Source organism: Rosa chinensis, chromosome 2, assembly GCF_002994745.2.
Source record: "Rosa chinensis cultivar Old Blush chromosome 2, RchiOBHm-V2, whole genome shotgun sequence".
Classification (NCBI taxonomy): Eukaryota; Viridiplantae; Streptophyta; class Magnoliopsida; order Rosales; family Rosaceae; genus Rosa; species Rosa chinensis.
In genome coordinates, this window is record NC_037089.1 from 3195132 (window position 1) to 3212337 (window position 17206).

The 17206-nt window shown below is 38.1% G+C and overlaps 2 protein-coding genes across 10 annotated transcripts; both read right to left on the reverse strand.

Annotated features, from left to right (window-relative positions):
• Window positions 1-3: 3 nt before the first annotated feature.
• Window positions 4-5730, reverse strand: LOC112190980 (DEAD-box ATP-dependent RNA helicase 52B). Of its 9 annotated transcripts, none has more exons than XM_040515548.1 (10): window positions 5469-5730; window positions 5280-5363; window positions 4411-4737; window positions 3712-3827; window positions 3472-3554; window positions 2817-2931; window positions 1713-1771; window positions 1515-1630; window positions 888-933; window positions 4-672 (listed from the first exon to the last, which is right to left on the reverse strand). In XM_040515548.1, the coding sequence occupies exons 1-5, from the start codon at window positions 5652-5654 to the stop codon at window positions 3533-3535; spliced, it is 735 nt and encodes a 244-aa protein (XP_040371482.1). In that variant the 5' UTR covers window positions 5655-5730; the 3' UTR covers window positions 4-672; window positions 888-933; window positions 1515-1630; window positions 1713-1771; window positions 2817-2931; window positions 3472-3532. The 9 variants fall into 9 exon arrangements, with proteins under 9 accessions (XP_040371482.1, XP_024186267.1, XP_024186265.1 ...); XM_024330499.2 differs by lacking the exon at window positions 1713-1771 and adding an exon at window positions 3154-3233; XM_024330497.2 differs by adding an exon at window positions 3154-3233 and having other exon boundaries at window positions 1515-1771.
• On the reverse strand, window positions 422-3522 carry LOC112190213. The gene is made up of 6 exons (XM_024329633.1): window positions 3472-3522; window positions 3154-3213; window positions 1713-1771; window positions 1515-1620; window positions 888-933; window positions 422-672 (listed from the first exon to the last, which is right to left on the reverse strand). The coding sequence occupies exons 1-6, from the start codon at window positions 3520-3522 to the stop codon at window positions 422-424; spliced, it is 573 nt and encodes a 190-aa protein (XP_024185401.1).
• Window positions 5731-17206: the final 11476 nt, after the last annotated feature.

Genomic DNA, 17206 nt, shown 5'->3' on the forward strand with positions numbered 1-17206 from the left:
AAAGATCAACTCAGACTTGAAAGTATTGATTCTCAGAATTCAATCAGATACAAGGGTCACTGAATGGGGAAATACAACTAACAAGTTAAAATCGGGAACTTCGTTTACAGTTCAGAAAAAACCATCGCATTTGAAATCAAGCAAAAAGAAAAGTACTCACATTGCTGCCTAAAATAACTAGTACTTGTGCTAGCATTTGGCTATTCCTAAGTGTACAACATGCCGGTATATATACAAAATTCACTATTAACGATTATATTCATGACAACTACTATCCAACAATTGAGGACATTCAAGCTTCATTGTCAGTAGAGCAGGAGTGGAATTCTCTTGTTGGATTGTACCACGTATACATGGACCCCAATCAGCTAAGGCACGCAAGGGTAACTCCACAACTGTGTCTGGTCGGTAAATTGAACGATTAACACACCTTCTTTCCTCCTTGGGCATTTTCTACCATTGCATTTTCAGTCAATAGATGCTTCTCTTCCTCGTCAAGTCTTTCCAACCATTTAAGTCCAAGATCACATCCTGCTTTTGCAGCAATCTGAAACCGCTCTCTTGCCATTCCTGCCTGGTCTCTTACAAGGCTTTCTGCATTCTTTCTTGCCTTTCTGGCTAAAGAACCCCTTTTTGAAGTCAAGTTCATCACAGATTCTGGGACTTCAACACCTAAGACATGCAAATATGTTATTAAGACTGAAAGTTCTTGACATGGGAAAACGGAAATATAAGTTCTGGCTGCAACAGACCATTATTTCTATTTGAAGAATCACCCTACATAGAAATGGATCTATGGCAAGAACTTAACATACTGCAGTTATTCATTGGGAATCTTGACGATTATTCTGCAATAACATAAAAGAAGCATGGTGGGGAGAACAGACCTTGAAGAAGAAGAGACCCATATGCTATAGCGGCACCAGCATGTCCCTGCATATATTAAATTAAAAGAACAGGTCAAAACAGAGCACTAGTTGAAGAAACAATGATATTCTCAGTATAGAGTCTGAGCGGAATCAAACGTAACAAACTTCTAAATATTTATTTTGTAAATAATAACTCTGTCAGACTAATTTTAACGGTGTGCAAACAGTATCTCCCCCAATTTTTGTTTCTCTCGCTTAATTCCATTTCTTCATAAAGTAGAACATCCAAGCATGGCATTACTGATAATAGTATAAATTATAAAATGCCACTTCCTTGATTAAAGGAGGGAGTGAGAGAGTTGGACCGACTTAGCACTCAGTTCAGTCAGTTGTAAACACAAGCCACTGCTGCTCAAGCCAAAAATGTAAACTTTTTAAGTTGCTCACATAGTCAAATGACAAAATAATCTATCAAGTACCCTAGGCCCATTCAGAGATCTCTGGTTTTGCTCAACAAAGATCTATAACTAGTAAAAAAGATCAAATTTAATGAAAACCTATAACTACTACAATAGTTCAAATGTAATCAACCTCATTGACTAACATGGTCCAAAACTTGGTAAGCAGTAACAGGAGCTTCATTACCTTCTCTGATGCCCTATGGAAACACCATAAGTCAGAGACTCGGAGGCAACATCTTTCTAGACACAGTCTCTGGTCAGATACACAGCACCCAGAAGGTAAAGAGTACCTAGATGCAACTAAAAAAATACCATGCTCCAATTAGACTTTGAAATAGATTCTGGAAGAACTTTTATTTGCCCCGACATTGTGAAAATCTACCTGGTCAACTGCCTTCCCAGATAATGGAAAGCTTGTTGATCTGACAGGACATATTCATTCTAAAAAGCACCCAAGCAAGGTCATAATTAATAGTGAAAAGATAAAGAATATCAGAGGAAAAAATTATACAACAAAACAATTGGAAAATCCCAAACAGAAACCAAAAGAATATTGAGCAAGAATCCCCAACTTTATCACATCAGTCATCAAAATTCAAACATCGGGAATGAAACCTATAAAACTAACATATTTCATGTACAAATTCTTCATAAGAGCAGCAACGATACAATTTGCTCAGAGTTTATACCTCAACTCTAAGACGACGAGCGAGTTCATATTCTATATGTTACCTCATTTCTGTCCCAAAACCAAATGCTGCAAACCATCAGAAACCCAAAGTATCAATTTGTTCCTTATGTTTCCCACATTTTCTCAGAAAGCAAAGTATATATACAACATACATACAAAGCACGCAAATTAAGAACAGAAAGGGACATTTTTCTCCTTGATTTTGTTTTCAGTTTCAATAACCCCTGCTCTGGCTCCTTTTATCTTCAAGGTTATTAATGCTACAGTATTAACAGCAAATATAATGACTTCCTCTTCTTCAAGTGTGCAGTCAATTTCTCAAAATATTGGTTCCCAAGTTTTTAGCAGCACCTCTAGTAGTGGCAGAAACGTGTACCGTTTGCTACGAAAGGAAATTACATTGCATATATGCATGCTTTAGTCCAAACAAGATTACTTTACCAAAAAGCTCGAATCCACATGAAATTGTCTAACCCCTATGTATAGACAGCGTCTTACATCCCATACAGAACAGGGGATCAAAGAATCTTCATACACTAGACATACACATCACTGGTCCTCTAGATAAAATATCCTTGTGACACAAATCCAATTAAATAGTCATATCCCCTCCCTCAAACTAAAAAAACAGAACTCAACCAGCACAATGATCAATGACTAATGCAAACATCCTCCTAGATCTTATGCTGAAAAAGTAATAAGAACATTTATAATTCAAACCCCTTCAGGACAGAAACAACACACTCCAACTCCAAAAATCAATTAAAGGTTAAAAAATTTACAGATAATACTGACCTTCAAGCTAAGATGCCTCCACCTTCTTAAAGACACACAAGCTGACCAAAGCTTAAAAACGACATAACTAAAAGTTGAATCCTTGGATGCATATATGACTGCTTAAGCTTCCATCCTGCGAGACAAGGATGCATATATATATATATATATAAGGTTACATTTGATAGTTGAAGGATCATAGCCATTACAAAAGCATATGGTGAACCAGAAGACATATATATTTGATAAGACATATATATTTGATTTGCATCTCAAACGGTCATGAATACAGCTAATATAGGAAGTTTGAACCGCCACCAAAAATCCTATTATTTGTAACAACATAGTGAAAAGCAACCTGGTCAACTGCCTTCTCCAGATAATGGAAAGCTTGCTGATCCGATTGGACATACTCATTCTAAAAAGCACCCAAGCAAGCTAGCATCATAAAGTAATAATAAAATGGTTAAGAATATCAGAGGAGAAAGAAAATAAAACAAAACAATTGGAAAATTCCCAACCGAAAACAAAAGAATATTGATCTAGTAGGGAAATTTTATCACATGAGTCATCAGAATTCACACATCGTGGACAAAACCCATAAAAACTAATATATTTCACATAGAAATTGCTTGATAAGGGCAGAAATGATACAATTTTCTTAGAGTTTATATACCTCAACTCTAAGACGACAAGCGAGTTCATATTGTGCATCTGCATCACCCATATTTGCCGCTTCAACTAACAAGGCAGCTCCTCCTGTTATGAAGAAAACAGCAAAACTATGAATTACATGACATCTTTGCCCGATGATACATCACACAGTAGTATTGTTGGGAATGCAGACCACCACCAGTGAAGTGACACAAAATAATGAAGAAAAGAGTTGATTAATCTTTTCAGAAAGTACACTTACATGGCTTTGCATGCCCTTGGGACACTGTATTTCAAATGCAATCTGGACAACCAATACCTGGCATGGGTATTTGAGTTGTCAGTCTCTAGAGCCAACTCAAAGTTCTCCTTTGCTGCCTGATGTGATCAAAACAATCGTGTCAGAACAGAGACTTTTTCTTTCTATTATCCCAATTTCAAAAACAAACCCAAAATTATGATCAGAAGCAAGGAGGGGGTAATGCTCCAGCCTTCCCTATTTCTTTGAATGATACTCCATATCTTGCCTCTGATTTGGAAGCCAAAATCTTACCCAACAATTAACCAACAGCAAATTAACTAATGAGGGCAATTGAAAGCAAATCTCGGATTTCATGCCACTGGCCTTTTGTTATAAATGTTACTCCTTTCCTGTCACAGACTCACAGGCTTCAATTTCACCCAAGATTTAATTTCAAGGTAAGATCACAATCTACATCTTCATATTACTAATCAAGACACCAGCTTTCTATCCCTTTTTCTGGGTTCTCACTAGTTCGCCAATTCTAACTCCAGCTCCGGCATTGAGACCAATATTTACTTGTTGAAAAGGTAAAAAGCCCATCACCACATTACCCTCCAAACTCCTTATTAAAGAATCCTGGTTTTCACCACCAAAACTCAACCCCACCTACAGAATACATACCAATGTGTAATATGAATCCAAAAATGGGGTCTTTACCCTTAATAGAGGAATGAGACGGCGATCATTGAGCTTGCAGTAATCGATGACTCTATCAACTTCCTTCAAAGCACTCCACCCTTTGGCTATTAACTCCATCGCCTTCTTGTTCCTATCGTGCATCGCACTCTTGCACCTGGGGGAGGCTGACATTCTTTGAACTATCTTCCTTCTTTGAGGTTCAAAACCCATGTCCAACATCCTATCAGCCTCATCTAGTGCCAAGTATTTGATCATCTTGAGTGAAACTCGTGACCTTTCAATCATGTCCACTAAGCGCTCTGGAGTGGCGACTAGGATATCAACACCTCTCTCCAAATCACGAAGCTGCAAGGTCAACGAAGGCATCAGTACCAAAAATGAAAAGTTTCCATGTTTCTAAACCAGAAAATTAAAGAATAGTGCATGATGACTTTAGTATATCAGAAGAATGTAATGCACAAGAATGACACCATACAGTCATACTGCATTCACCTATCTGACTATCTTACATGATATCAAAACAACAAAACCCTGAACCCGATCAGCTACAATCTATCAAAAGCAATGACAACCCAGTGTGAAAAAGAAGGAAATGCAAATGAAAAGCACAGAGAATAGGTAATCAAATAGAAGCCAGACTGAAAATAAAGACCACTTGGATAGAAACTAAGGCATCACCATGAAAGCCATCTGCCCTAGTCGACCTTATGGCAAGTAACAGTCTCAAAAATTACACCATGACTCGAAAACCAACTATCCACCAGCAACCCAATTGGATTAGCATATAACAAGTTCAACAAAAAGCACAGAACAAGTAATCACAAAAACAGCATAGTGTATCTGGGCTTCATCAATAACAATTAACAATGAGGACAAGAGACACAAACCTGCTGACCCATCGGCGCTCCACCATAAACAACAGCCATTTTTGCTCCACTCTGATAAGCAAACTTTCCAGCTTCCACAAATATCTGCCACACAACCATTTTACAGCATCAAACCTCCAACAAAATCAACACGAAAACCACAACCCATCAACACCTCTAAGTCACCAAAAATCCGAGAAAAACACACACCTGACTGGTCAACTCTCTCGTCGGAGACAAAATGAGAGCTCTGGGAAACACAGTCCAACCATCACCACCATTACTCTGAGACCTCTCCACACACTTGGTCAACACACCACTGATAATGGGGAAGCAAAAAGCCGCCGTCTTTCCGGACCCGCTCTGAGCACAAGCCATCAAGTCCCGGCCGGCCATGGCTATAGGAATCGCGTGGCGCTGAACCGGCGTTGGCTTCACGTACCTACACCTCTTGATGTTGTTGTTCAAGCACTCCCCAAATCAATCTCCCAAAAGTGCTCGCCGGCGCCGGCACGTCCTTGCAGCTCGCCTCCACCGGAATATCCTCGTAAGCATCGAAATTTATACCCACATTGCTGACGTCATCCCCCTCCTCACATTCAGCTGCTCGAATTTCCCGGACACGTCATGAAATGCCTCCCTGTTCGGCCTCGGCGTCTGCGCCCAACCTCGACTGTCCTCAGACTCATTGTAACCGTTTTCAAAAGAAAGAAGCAAACTTTACCACGCCGGAAAAATGGAAGAACAGAAGAAAGCTTGAAAATGCTCTGTGCTTTCTTGGATTGGGGGGTGAAGAAGATGATGGGTCTGCGTTTATATAATGTGGGTGGTTAAGAGAGAGAGATTGAAAGGGTTTTAGGGGAGGTGTACGGACTCAGAGAGAGAGAGTGAGGTAGTGGGTGTGGGTTTGGTTTAATGGATGGACTCGACGTATTTGTTGAGAATGACTAATGGCCTAAATGGGGTAAGAGAGAGAGGGAAAAAAGTGCCATTATTTAATTAAAAGAAAGGGTTTTTATTTTTTTTTTGTTCTTCCTTCTCCGCCATTAAAAGACCTGCAAAACCCTAAAAACCCCAATTGGATGCTGACAGAGAGAGAGAGAGAAAAGAGAGGTTCCAATAGGGCAGGATATGTGGGAGAGTGGAACAAAAGCATTTTGTTTTTCGCGCGTTGGTTTAATGCGCGCGTGGTTTTGTGGCAGAAAAACGCCTGAGAAGGCTGGGATTTTCTATGACGAAAATAGCCTTGCTCTTTCTAGCTTATGTCGGAGAGGTTCTGTTTTGTATGACATACGGTGAGGGCGCTGGGGGAGAACAATCCCGCTTTTGGAAAATATCTTCGACGTTTGGAGTTTGTAGGCTACCACGCGTATAGAATGCGAGTGGCAGTTCCATCTCGGACCGGAGAGTATAATGGACATTTTGGATTTTTCTTGCTAAATACGGTTAACTCTCGAAGACTTTGGACTCCGGACTTTGGAGGAGTACTTTCTTCACTGTATGTTTCCAAGGAATAATAACTGAATTTTGTTTTAATTAAGGAATTTGAAAATTTTCGTTCAAAACAAAATATTTGTTTGAAATCAAAATAATGTACTTGAATTTCAAATGATTTGGTCTTCTTGTTTAAACCATGGACAAAATCTATTCCAAAAAAAAAAAGAAAAAAAAAAGGACAAATTATTGTATGGTTTATTGTATATGTGGTGATTCAAAAGAATATGATCGACTCTTATATTTGCTCCGCAGATTTGTTGGTATTTCATTTGCCATGTTGTAGTCCAGAACAATAAACTATGATGGTAGATCAGCAGAGTTATTTTCATCATTTTAAGTAAGACTAATTGTAATCAATGATGATCGATGAGCAAAGTTAACTTATCCATTTTTACCCTAATCACTCACTTAGCATCTTTGTCTTAACAACTTAGCTAGCTCAAAAGCACAACCACTCTACCAAGGTCCCAAAAATATGATGCCAAAAATACCCTAATCATATCTTGGTTCACTTAAACAATATCACAACAACTTGCGTTAGCATTTTGGAGATTACAAATTCTAACTCACCGTAGCAGTACAAGAATTGAGAACATTTAAGCTTCACTCACGTTAGAGATTTTTCAAGACTAAAAGTTCTCTTGTTGGACTGTAGTATGGTTACGTGGATCAGAATCAATTTAGTCACACGAGAATAACTCAAGTGCTATAACCAGTCGGATAATGAATAGATTAAATGAGTTCTTTTCCTCCTTAGGTGCTCAATCATTTAATTTCTAGAATGCTTCTCTTTCCCGTGCAGTCTTTCACTCTACTGTCACATCTTGCTTTCGCATCAATCTAAAACCGCTCTCTTGCCATTTCTTTTGGCTAAGCAACCTTTTTTTAAAGTCAAAGTTCGTCACATATTCTCATATTTTTAAGGACAACTTCCCTTTGACGGATAGACATATACAACAGAAAAGGTTCTTGTTAACAAACAAAAAAATTACATAAATAATCACTACACTATGACCCATCTAAAATTTTACACTATGATCGTACCAGGGTAATTGGGTTTTGAAAGTGAGCCTCAAATATATGCTTGTTCCTCCATTTCCATATGAACTAGCATATGAAAACAAATTAAGGTAGAGCACCACAGATTCCCAGCATTACATTTGGATTTGCAAAGAAGATTAGTCTACAACCAACCTTCCCAACTCATGGAAAAAGTAAATCTAACCGACTGAAGTAAAGTGAAAGAATTCCACACATTAGCAGCAGCAGGGCAATCTTTAAACAGATGAGAAAGGGACTCACTATTGCTGCGGCATATAGGACAAGTATCATCATGGGTGAGATTCCTTTTAACTCTGTGAGCATTGGTGAGAAGTTTACCATGACAGAGAACCCATAGAAATGTCTTGAGCTTTGGGGGAATTTGCATTTTCCAAATAAATTTCCAAGGAGAGTTACTTTGATCATAGTCCTCAAAGAAAATGTTGTAAGCTGACTTGACTGAAAATGAACCATTAGAAGTGCAGCCTCAAATTTGAATGTGATTTCCACAACCATCAAAACCAGGAGGAATGCGCAAAATTTGATCAATAATATCAGCAGGGAGACAAGAGGAAAGCAAATTTAAGTCTCATCCATTATCATTCCAAAAGCTACAGATAGTAGCATTAATATTAACAGTAGAATCTGGCAAGACATAATTGATAAGGGGAATAGGAGGGAACCAGCCGTCAGTCCAAAATCTAATTGTTCTACCATCACCAACCCTCCAAATTAAACCTTTTTTCAACAAGTTAACACCATGAAGAACACTTCTCCAAGTACTAGAACAATCCTTAGATTGCTGATAGTTTTGACCAAACAAAAAGCTATGTTTCAGATACTTTTCTCTATAAATTGAAGCCCACAAACCAGTATCATTTTGAAATAACCTCCAACCAGCCTTAGCAAGCATAGATTGATTCATATCAGAAGATTTCTTGATACCTAAACCACCGAGATTCTTAGGCAAACAAACAGTATCCCAGTTCACCAAATGAATTTTTTTTCTTACTGTCATTATCACCCCACAAAAAGTTTCTATTTATTTTGTCTAAGTCATCACAAATATACATGGGCAATCTAGCAGTCTGCATAGCATAATTAGGAATAGCAGCAGTAACTGAATGAATTAAAGTCAATCTGCCAGCTAAACTTAGAACTTTGCATTTCCAACCAGCCAATCGACTTTGAACTTTATCCAAGATGCTAGCATAAGTAAACTTAGTAACACGAGAATGAATTAGAGGCATACCTAAGTATTTTCCCAGATCAGTAATAAGAGGAAAGCCACAAGTGGTGCTGATATCCGAAGCAAGCTCTTTGCTCGTGTTAGGGGAGCAGAAGATGAGAGACTTTTCATAACTGATTGAGACGCTTTAACAGCTTTCCAAACTCCAACATCAACAGCAGATTTAATTAAATGGGACAATTTCTCCATGCAAAGAACAAAGATATAGGGTGAAAGAGGATCACCTTGTCTTATTCCTCTTTGAGCTTTAAAAGATTGAGTAAGCTCACCATTAAGACAAATTTGAAAGCTTGTAGAGGTAACACAACTCATAATAAGTTTCACAAGAGGTTGAGGGAGAAGAGATTCATATAAAACCGACTCAATGAAATGCCAGCTAAGACGATCATATGCTTTAGATAAATCAACCTTCCAAGCAAAAAAAACCTTTCTTGCCAGCAGATTTCTTGAATTTAAAGAGAACTTCCTGAGCAATCATTATATTGTCTGAAATTTGTCTACCAGGGACATAACTAACCTGATTAGGGCTGATTAGCTTTTGCATCAACGGTCGAATTCTTGCCACAATGATTTTTGAAATTACCTTATAAACAGTATTGCACAAGCTGATAGGTCTGAATTGCACCATGCTTTGAGGTCCACTCACTTTAGGAATTAAAGAGATAATGGTATGATTTAAACCACAAGGAATTTCACCAGAAGTAAAGGCATTCTGCACAAGAGAAAGAACTTCTGTAGCATAAATACTCCAAAACTTTTGGTAGAAAGCAGCAGGAAAGCCATCGAAGCCAGGAGCTTTGAGACCTCCAATTGAGAACATGGCAGTTTTAACCTCATACATACCAATTGGAGTACATAGACCAATCAGCTCATCAGATTCAAGAGTAGGAAAAAGCCAAGGAATAACAAATCTGGGATCATTAGTGGTAGAATCAGAAAAAAGCTTTTGGAAAAAAGCAACAGCAATGTCTTTTAAAGAATCTGTCTTAGTTTGCCAAGCCCCATTTTCATCAAATAATCCTTCAATTTTATTCCTCCTCCTCCTCACAAGAGTACTCAAGTGAAAGAACCTAGTATTTCTATCACCTCCTTGTAACCATTTATCTCTCGATTTTTGTTTCCAAAAAAGATTTTCCTGATCTCTCAAAGTTTCATACTCAGTCATAAGCTTAGCTTCAAGTTTGAGAAGAAAAGGATTGCTGTACCTGTCTGTAGCTCTTTGAATTCCACCAATGCGGGCAAGTAGCTGTCTTTTCCTTTTGAAGATATTACCAAAAGTATGTTGATTCCAGTCCAAAAGAGCATGAGAAAGAGCATTAGTTTTTTCAACAAAAGAACCATGAGAATTTTTCCAGGTAGTATCAACATAAGGAGCAAAATCATTGTGAGTCATCCACATAGCCTGAAATCTAAAAGGGATAGCAGCTCTATTCACAGAGTTATTAGAATGAAGTTGTAAAAGAATAGGACAATGATCAGATTTCATTTTAGCTAAATGTCTAATAAAAGCATCAGGAAAGGAAGATCTCAATCACAAGTGCAAAAAGCTCTGTCCAGTCTTTCTTTAATTCTATTATTAGACCAAGTAAACTTGGATCCAATGAATCCCATATCAATTAAGGAGTAATGATCTACCCACTGCTTAAGACCTCCAATTCTTCCACGCATAGAACCAAAATTTTTATCAGCAGAGGAATAAAGCTCATTGTAATCACCAATAAAAATCCAAGGCAGCTGATGTGTTGAAACCAGGTGATCAAAATAATTCCATAGATTACTTCTAACAGAGTTAGTAGGACTAGCATAAAGCACAGTGAGCATCCAATTGATACCATCAGGGAAAGTAACTTTAAGGGCATGTTTACTTACTTGGAATGGGAGGGAATGATTACGGGGTAAAAACATTCCTGCGTTTACTAACACATAAAGGAATCGGAATGATTCCGGGTAAAAGAATTTCTGCGTTTACTAACACATGAAGGAATCGGAATGGATGTAGGTCCCACCTCCTTATCAGGAATCGATTCCTGAATACTCAGGAATTCGATTACGAAGGGGGGAGATGGGTTTAGGAATCATTCCTCCGGAATCAATACCGATTCCTTTCTTCTCTCATTCCACTTGTCTCCGATTCATGATTATTTTCCATTCCAAGTAAGTAAACGTGCCATAACTGTGATTGATTGACAATTTTTATCGACAAAATGGATATTACAGAGATTAGAGTTCCAAAAGAGCCAAATGCCACCAGAAAAACCATTGGCTTCAACAATTGTATAATCAGAAAATCCAAGAGATATGAGTGAATCTTTAGCTCTAGAAAATTGGACCCGAGGTTCACAAACAGCCAAAATATCAATTGAATGTAATTTAACAAGATCTGTAATGTCAGATCTAAACTTCTCACTTCCTGCACCTCTAGAATTCCATAAGAGAACTTTACTCATTGGAAAGCAGATAATGTGAGAGTTGAAACCCAAAGTCAATTATCAACCATATCCTCCACATTGGAGGATAGGTTAGTATTCTCACCAGAGACAATAGATATCATGTTGTTCAAGTTATCAAAAGCAAAGACAGAACATACCTGGCCATTGCTAATAGAACTATCATTAGGCGAATCCATTTCAGTGCAAGATGACTCCAAATTTGTACAGCTCTCAGGAGGGCAATTCCCAAATTCGACAGAGAAATTGGATGGAGGATGTGAATCTTGAATTGAGATGGAAGGAGCTGGAGAGTTATTTTTGTCAGTGGTATTAGGCTGAGATGATGCAATTGACTTCTTCACTGTGGAGCTCACAGCGTATTTTCTAGGAGTCTGAGTCGAACTTTTTCCAACATTGAAAATAGGCACAAGTGGTCTCAAATTAGACTTTCCATTAGTTATGTCTTTGAGAGGCTTTTTAAGAGATCCATGAGATTTACTAGCTGAGGTGCTCTTGCTAGATGTAGAAGCTTGCTGCGAATTATCAAAAATGGTCTTATTGGCTTTCTTTTGAACTTGTTTCCACATATGCACTACTGCAGGTTCAGAATTGTCTTTAGCATTCAGAGAGTAAATAGTAGTAGATTGTACCTCTTTGAGAGCATTATCCTCACCTTCAACAAAGGTCTCAAGAAGAGCGAATCTCGAACCAGATTGCACAGATGCACTGTTAGCAGGAATCTTGCTAGAGTTGGCTTTTTTGTTTTTATAGGACAGGAGCATCCATGGTCCATGACCAAGAACAGTTGCTTTCACAACCTTATCAGCAATTTCCATGTCACTACTCTGATGGCCAGCTTTGATAGGCAAAGCAACTTCAGTGGGATATTGACTAGAGTTTATTGCAGAAGAAACTGGGGGCGTAGAAGTCTTAGCATTCACATGAGTGTCAACATCAGGAGTAGGTCTAAGAGGTGCAGAGTGAGGGCAATTATCTTTGGCATGTCCATAGCAGCCACAATTGAAACAAATTAGAGATATTCCCTCATAAACAACACCATAGGCAACCCCTTCAATCTCCACAAAAGGTTTCAAAGGTACCTGTAGATCAATTTCAACACAAATTATGGCAAATTTCCCTCGAGCTTGAGCTAAAGTTAGCCTATCAACTTTGATAACAGTTCCCAGAACTTTACCCACCACCTTAAGTGTATAATCCTTGAAATATCTAACAGGTACACCCAAAATTCTCACCCATACAGCCATATTATTTATTTTTTCATTATTGGGATCAAAATTGGGACGCCATTTTTGAACAACCAAGGTTTGTCCAGCCAGAATCCAAGGACCTCCACATAGGGCAACATTAAGATCAGATTCCAGAGTAAATTTAACTATGTAGAAGTCATTGGGTAAGTCGATCAGCTGCCAAGGGCCTTGAGGGTTCCATTTTCGTTTGAGACCACTATGCATAAACGTATAAGCATTCTTGACATTAGGCTTTCCCATCAATTTCACAATAACAGCACAAGGCCACTCGATATCTAGTTTATCATTGACTCGTTGAGAAAAACAAACATTCGGAGCAATCGTACTTTCAGTGATAGTGTAGTCCTCATCAGTCATCACAAAATCTTCAATTGCAGCTTTGCCATAGTGACTGAGGGGGTTGAGGAGACGAGCCGCATAGCTAGTCTAATCAAGAGAATGACCAGGTAAAGGAGAGGCAGGTTCGGCATCGGTGATTTGTGCTGCCATGAGTTTATAGCAGAGAACATCATTTGCTCGGAATCGCTTGTTTTGATTTGCATAAATAGGGTCATCTCCGCCACTCCCCGGCGGGAGGGCGGAGAAGGTGAAAATAGGAGAGGACGCCGTCACAAGAGAAGGAGCGGAGTGCTCAATCGGTGGTGAAATCAACGTCGTGATGGTGGTTGTGTAGTAGCTACGAACGAGGTGAAGAGGAGAGAAAATTCGCCGCGCGTGAAGCGCGTAGTCAAGAGAGTCCACACGTCACGCTTGATTACTGAAGACTTTGGACTTTGGAGGAGTACTTTCTTCACTGTATGTTTCCAAGGAACAATAACTGAATTTTGTTTTAATTAAGGAATTTGAAAATTTTCGGTCAAAACAAAATATTTGTTTGAAATCAAAATAATGTACTTGAATTTCAAATGATTTGGTCTTCTTGTTTAAACCATGGACAAAATCTATTCCAAAAAAAAAAAAAAGGACAAATTATTGTATGGTTTATTGTATATGTGGTGATTCAAAAGAATATGATTGACTCTTATATTTGCTCCGCAGATTTGTTGGTATTTCATTTGCCATGTTGTAGTCCAGAACAATAAACTATGATGGTAGATCAGCAGTGTTATTTTCATCATTTTAAGTAAGACTAATTGTAATCAATGATGATCGATGAGCAAAGTTAACTTATCCATTTTTACCCTAATCACTCACTTAGCATCTTTGTCTTAACAACTTAGCTAGCTCAAAAAGCACAACCACTCAACCAAGGTCCCAAAAATATGATGCCAAAAATACCCTAATCATATCTTGGTTCACTTAAACAATATCACAACAACTTGCGTTAGCATTTTGGAGATTACAAAGTCTAACTCACCGCAGCAGTACAAGAATTGAGAACATTTAAGCTTCACTCACGTTAGAGATTTTTCAAGACTAAAAGTTCTCTTGTTGGACTGTAGTATGGTTACGTGGATCAGAATCAGTTTAGTCACATGAGAATAACTCAAGTGCTATAACCAGTGGGATAATGAATAGATTAAATGAGTTCTTTTCCTCCTTAGGTGCTCAATCATTTAATTTCTAGAATGCTTCTCTTTCCCGTGCAGTCTTTCACTCTACTGTCACATCTTGCTTTCGCATCAATCTAAAACCGCTCTCTTGCCATTTCTTTTGGCTAAGCAACCTTTTTTTAAAGTCAAAGTTCGTCACATACTCTCATATTTTTAAGGACAACTTCCCTTTGACGGATAGACATATACAACAGAAAAGATTCTTGTTAATAAACAAAAAAATTACATAAATAATCACTACACTATGACCCATCTAAAATTTTAGTCATTGACTTTTGAAAAATTTAACTTTAGTTACTTATATTTAACTTTCCACTACATTTTTGTTATTGCAGTCAAATTCATTATTAAACATCATTAAAACTAATGAAATGACCAAAGTGAAATGAGAGTCGGAGATATATTGTCATCTTTTTAAAAGAATTGCGGATAAAAAAAAAAGATTAAGTTGCTTTCTCATGTAACTATTGACATCTTTCAAAATTCACAACCGATAGTATTAGAACGAATAGGGATAAAATTAATCACAAATTTGATCATCACAATTGTCAAAATTTGGTGGTGAATCCAAATTCGATAAATTCGGTGAAGAACAACAGTGCTGCTCAAGCCAGAAATGTAAACTTTTTACGTTGCTCACATAATCAAATGACAAGATACTCTATCAAGTAATCTAGGCCCATTCAGAGATCACTGGTTTTGCCGAACAAAGATCTATTACTACTACAAAAGATCAAAGTAATTACCATTCTAGTTAATTGCAAGGTCTGGTTGTCATTGCAGTGCGGGGCATAGGATAGATATTTCACAACAAATTCAATGAATGATGGATGATAATCATCAAGCTGGAATAACCAAGCAGAAGAAGGAAATCTAGATAGATAGTTGGATTACAAATTAAAGGATCATACGTACAGAATAGCACAGAAGATGAACATAAAACAATTTAGTACAATTATTAGAGCACAAAGCAACCAAGTTGGCTAGGCGGTAGGGAACAGGATGGACCGGTATAGTATTCGAAAATGCGAGGAGGCTGGAATCGGACAGTAAAACAATTCTCCTTGTCATCGTTCACCTTGGAGATATCAAACTCAAATTGAAATGGTATAGCAGCACTTTGTATGGTATGAATCGCAGGCTCGTACCGTACATCCTCTTCATACGTGTTTTTGAAAGGGGTGGCGACAATGCAAACATTGTTTCCACCTAGATGGAAGAAATGATGGTCCCATGCTTCACGAGGGAGCTCTGGCCGCTTCAGCACATGGATTTCACTGATATTTTCTTGGTTTTCATCCAAGGACATGAGATAAACTACTAGCCTAGTCCCGGGCCAGAGACAGGTAGCGGTAAACATTAATTTCTTGTTATGGTGTTCCGGCTGCGGCAGGTCCAGCACTAGAGCTTTGTCATGAAATGGAAAAGGGCCGCCTTGGCACATACTGGGGACTCTGTTCCATTCCTCTTTCTTTGGTTCGGCGGCACCAAGGTCAAAGCAGTGTATCGAGTGCCCTTCACTGGACGCAAACAACTTGGTGCCCGCAATAGCATAAGAGAACCAGCGAGCACCTGTAGGGAAGTTTGGCAGGGGCGACCAAGTCCCCTGTTTGGGGTCAAATACCTCGAAACTTCCAAGAATGTGGGGACCACTGGACAGAGTGTAAAGTTTTTCGGCCACCTCAGCCATTAACGGCTGACATTTCCCTTTGTGTAAAGTCTCCTTCATCTTGACTATGCCGTGTTTGGGGTCCTTGGTATCAAAGGCATAAACGTCTGTGCTGTAATCACTGCTTAATGGACCTAACGGTCCGAAGTCGCGTTTCAAGCCGCCGGTAAAAACAAACTTGGAGCCCAAAACACCGCAACCAGCTTTACCTCGGAGATGTACGATGGGCCTATTCGCCACTTGCCGTAGTCCTAGTTTCACCGACGGCGATGATGTCAGCAAATCGCTAAGATTGATGGCGCGAACAACATAAGCACCCCAAAAGCGGTTGGCGACTTGTACAGTTTTATAACCTTCATAGATACAAATACATAGAGTCTTATTAACTAAGTCGTCTTCCTCCAGCAACTTCAAGCTGCTTGTGTGCATATGGCGGTGCCGCCTTTCTTCTTCTTCATCTTCTTCACCGTAGCTTCCCGGGTTTAACGGTTTTTCGGTCATGGTGTTTTTCCTCCCAAAGAAGGATGATAATACGGTTCGGGGTCTTCGGGCCTTATATAAAGATGTCATTCCTTATCACAGATGGATTTACATCCTAATAACAATCGGATTCGAATGACAGTACACCTAATTATTATTGGATTGGGAAGAGTACGTAGTTTGTGTATCTCTTTATACTAATAATTTAAAATTGTATAATTATTTTAAATTGTTAGATTTCATTATCTTTTTCTTTTTTTGTTAGATTTCATTATCTTTTAGAGGAGATGCTTTAGAATCCTCTAATATATGGGTTTCTAGCTTAGGGTGAGAAGGGTGATTTTCAGAAGATTCTTAATTAGTCTTTAAGTCTTAACTCGCTATAAACCTTAATGGAATGAAATAAAATTGACACTTCTCAATTTTCAAAAAATCATTATTTATTCTTAGTTTTCAAAATTTAGTGTAATTCCCAATAAAAAAAAGTGTAATTTTATCTTAATTAGTCTTAATTATTTTTGAACTTTAATGGAATGAAATAATATTTTACACTATTAATACATTACATATGTCCAATTAATACAAATCTTTTCAAGGTTTTCTTATCTTATTGATCAATATATGTCCATAATGGCATTATGCCCATATACGCATATTTACTATTCTTTGTTAATATGCTAAATCAAAGTAACACATTCTTTTCCTTATTTACCGGTCATCTCATCAAATCCTAAAATTTAGTCAACGTAATTTAAGGGTTTT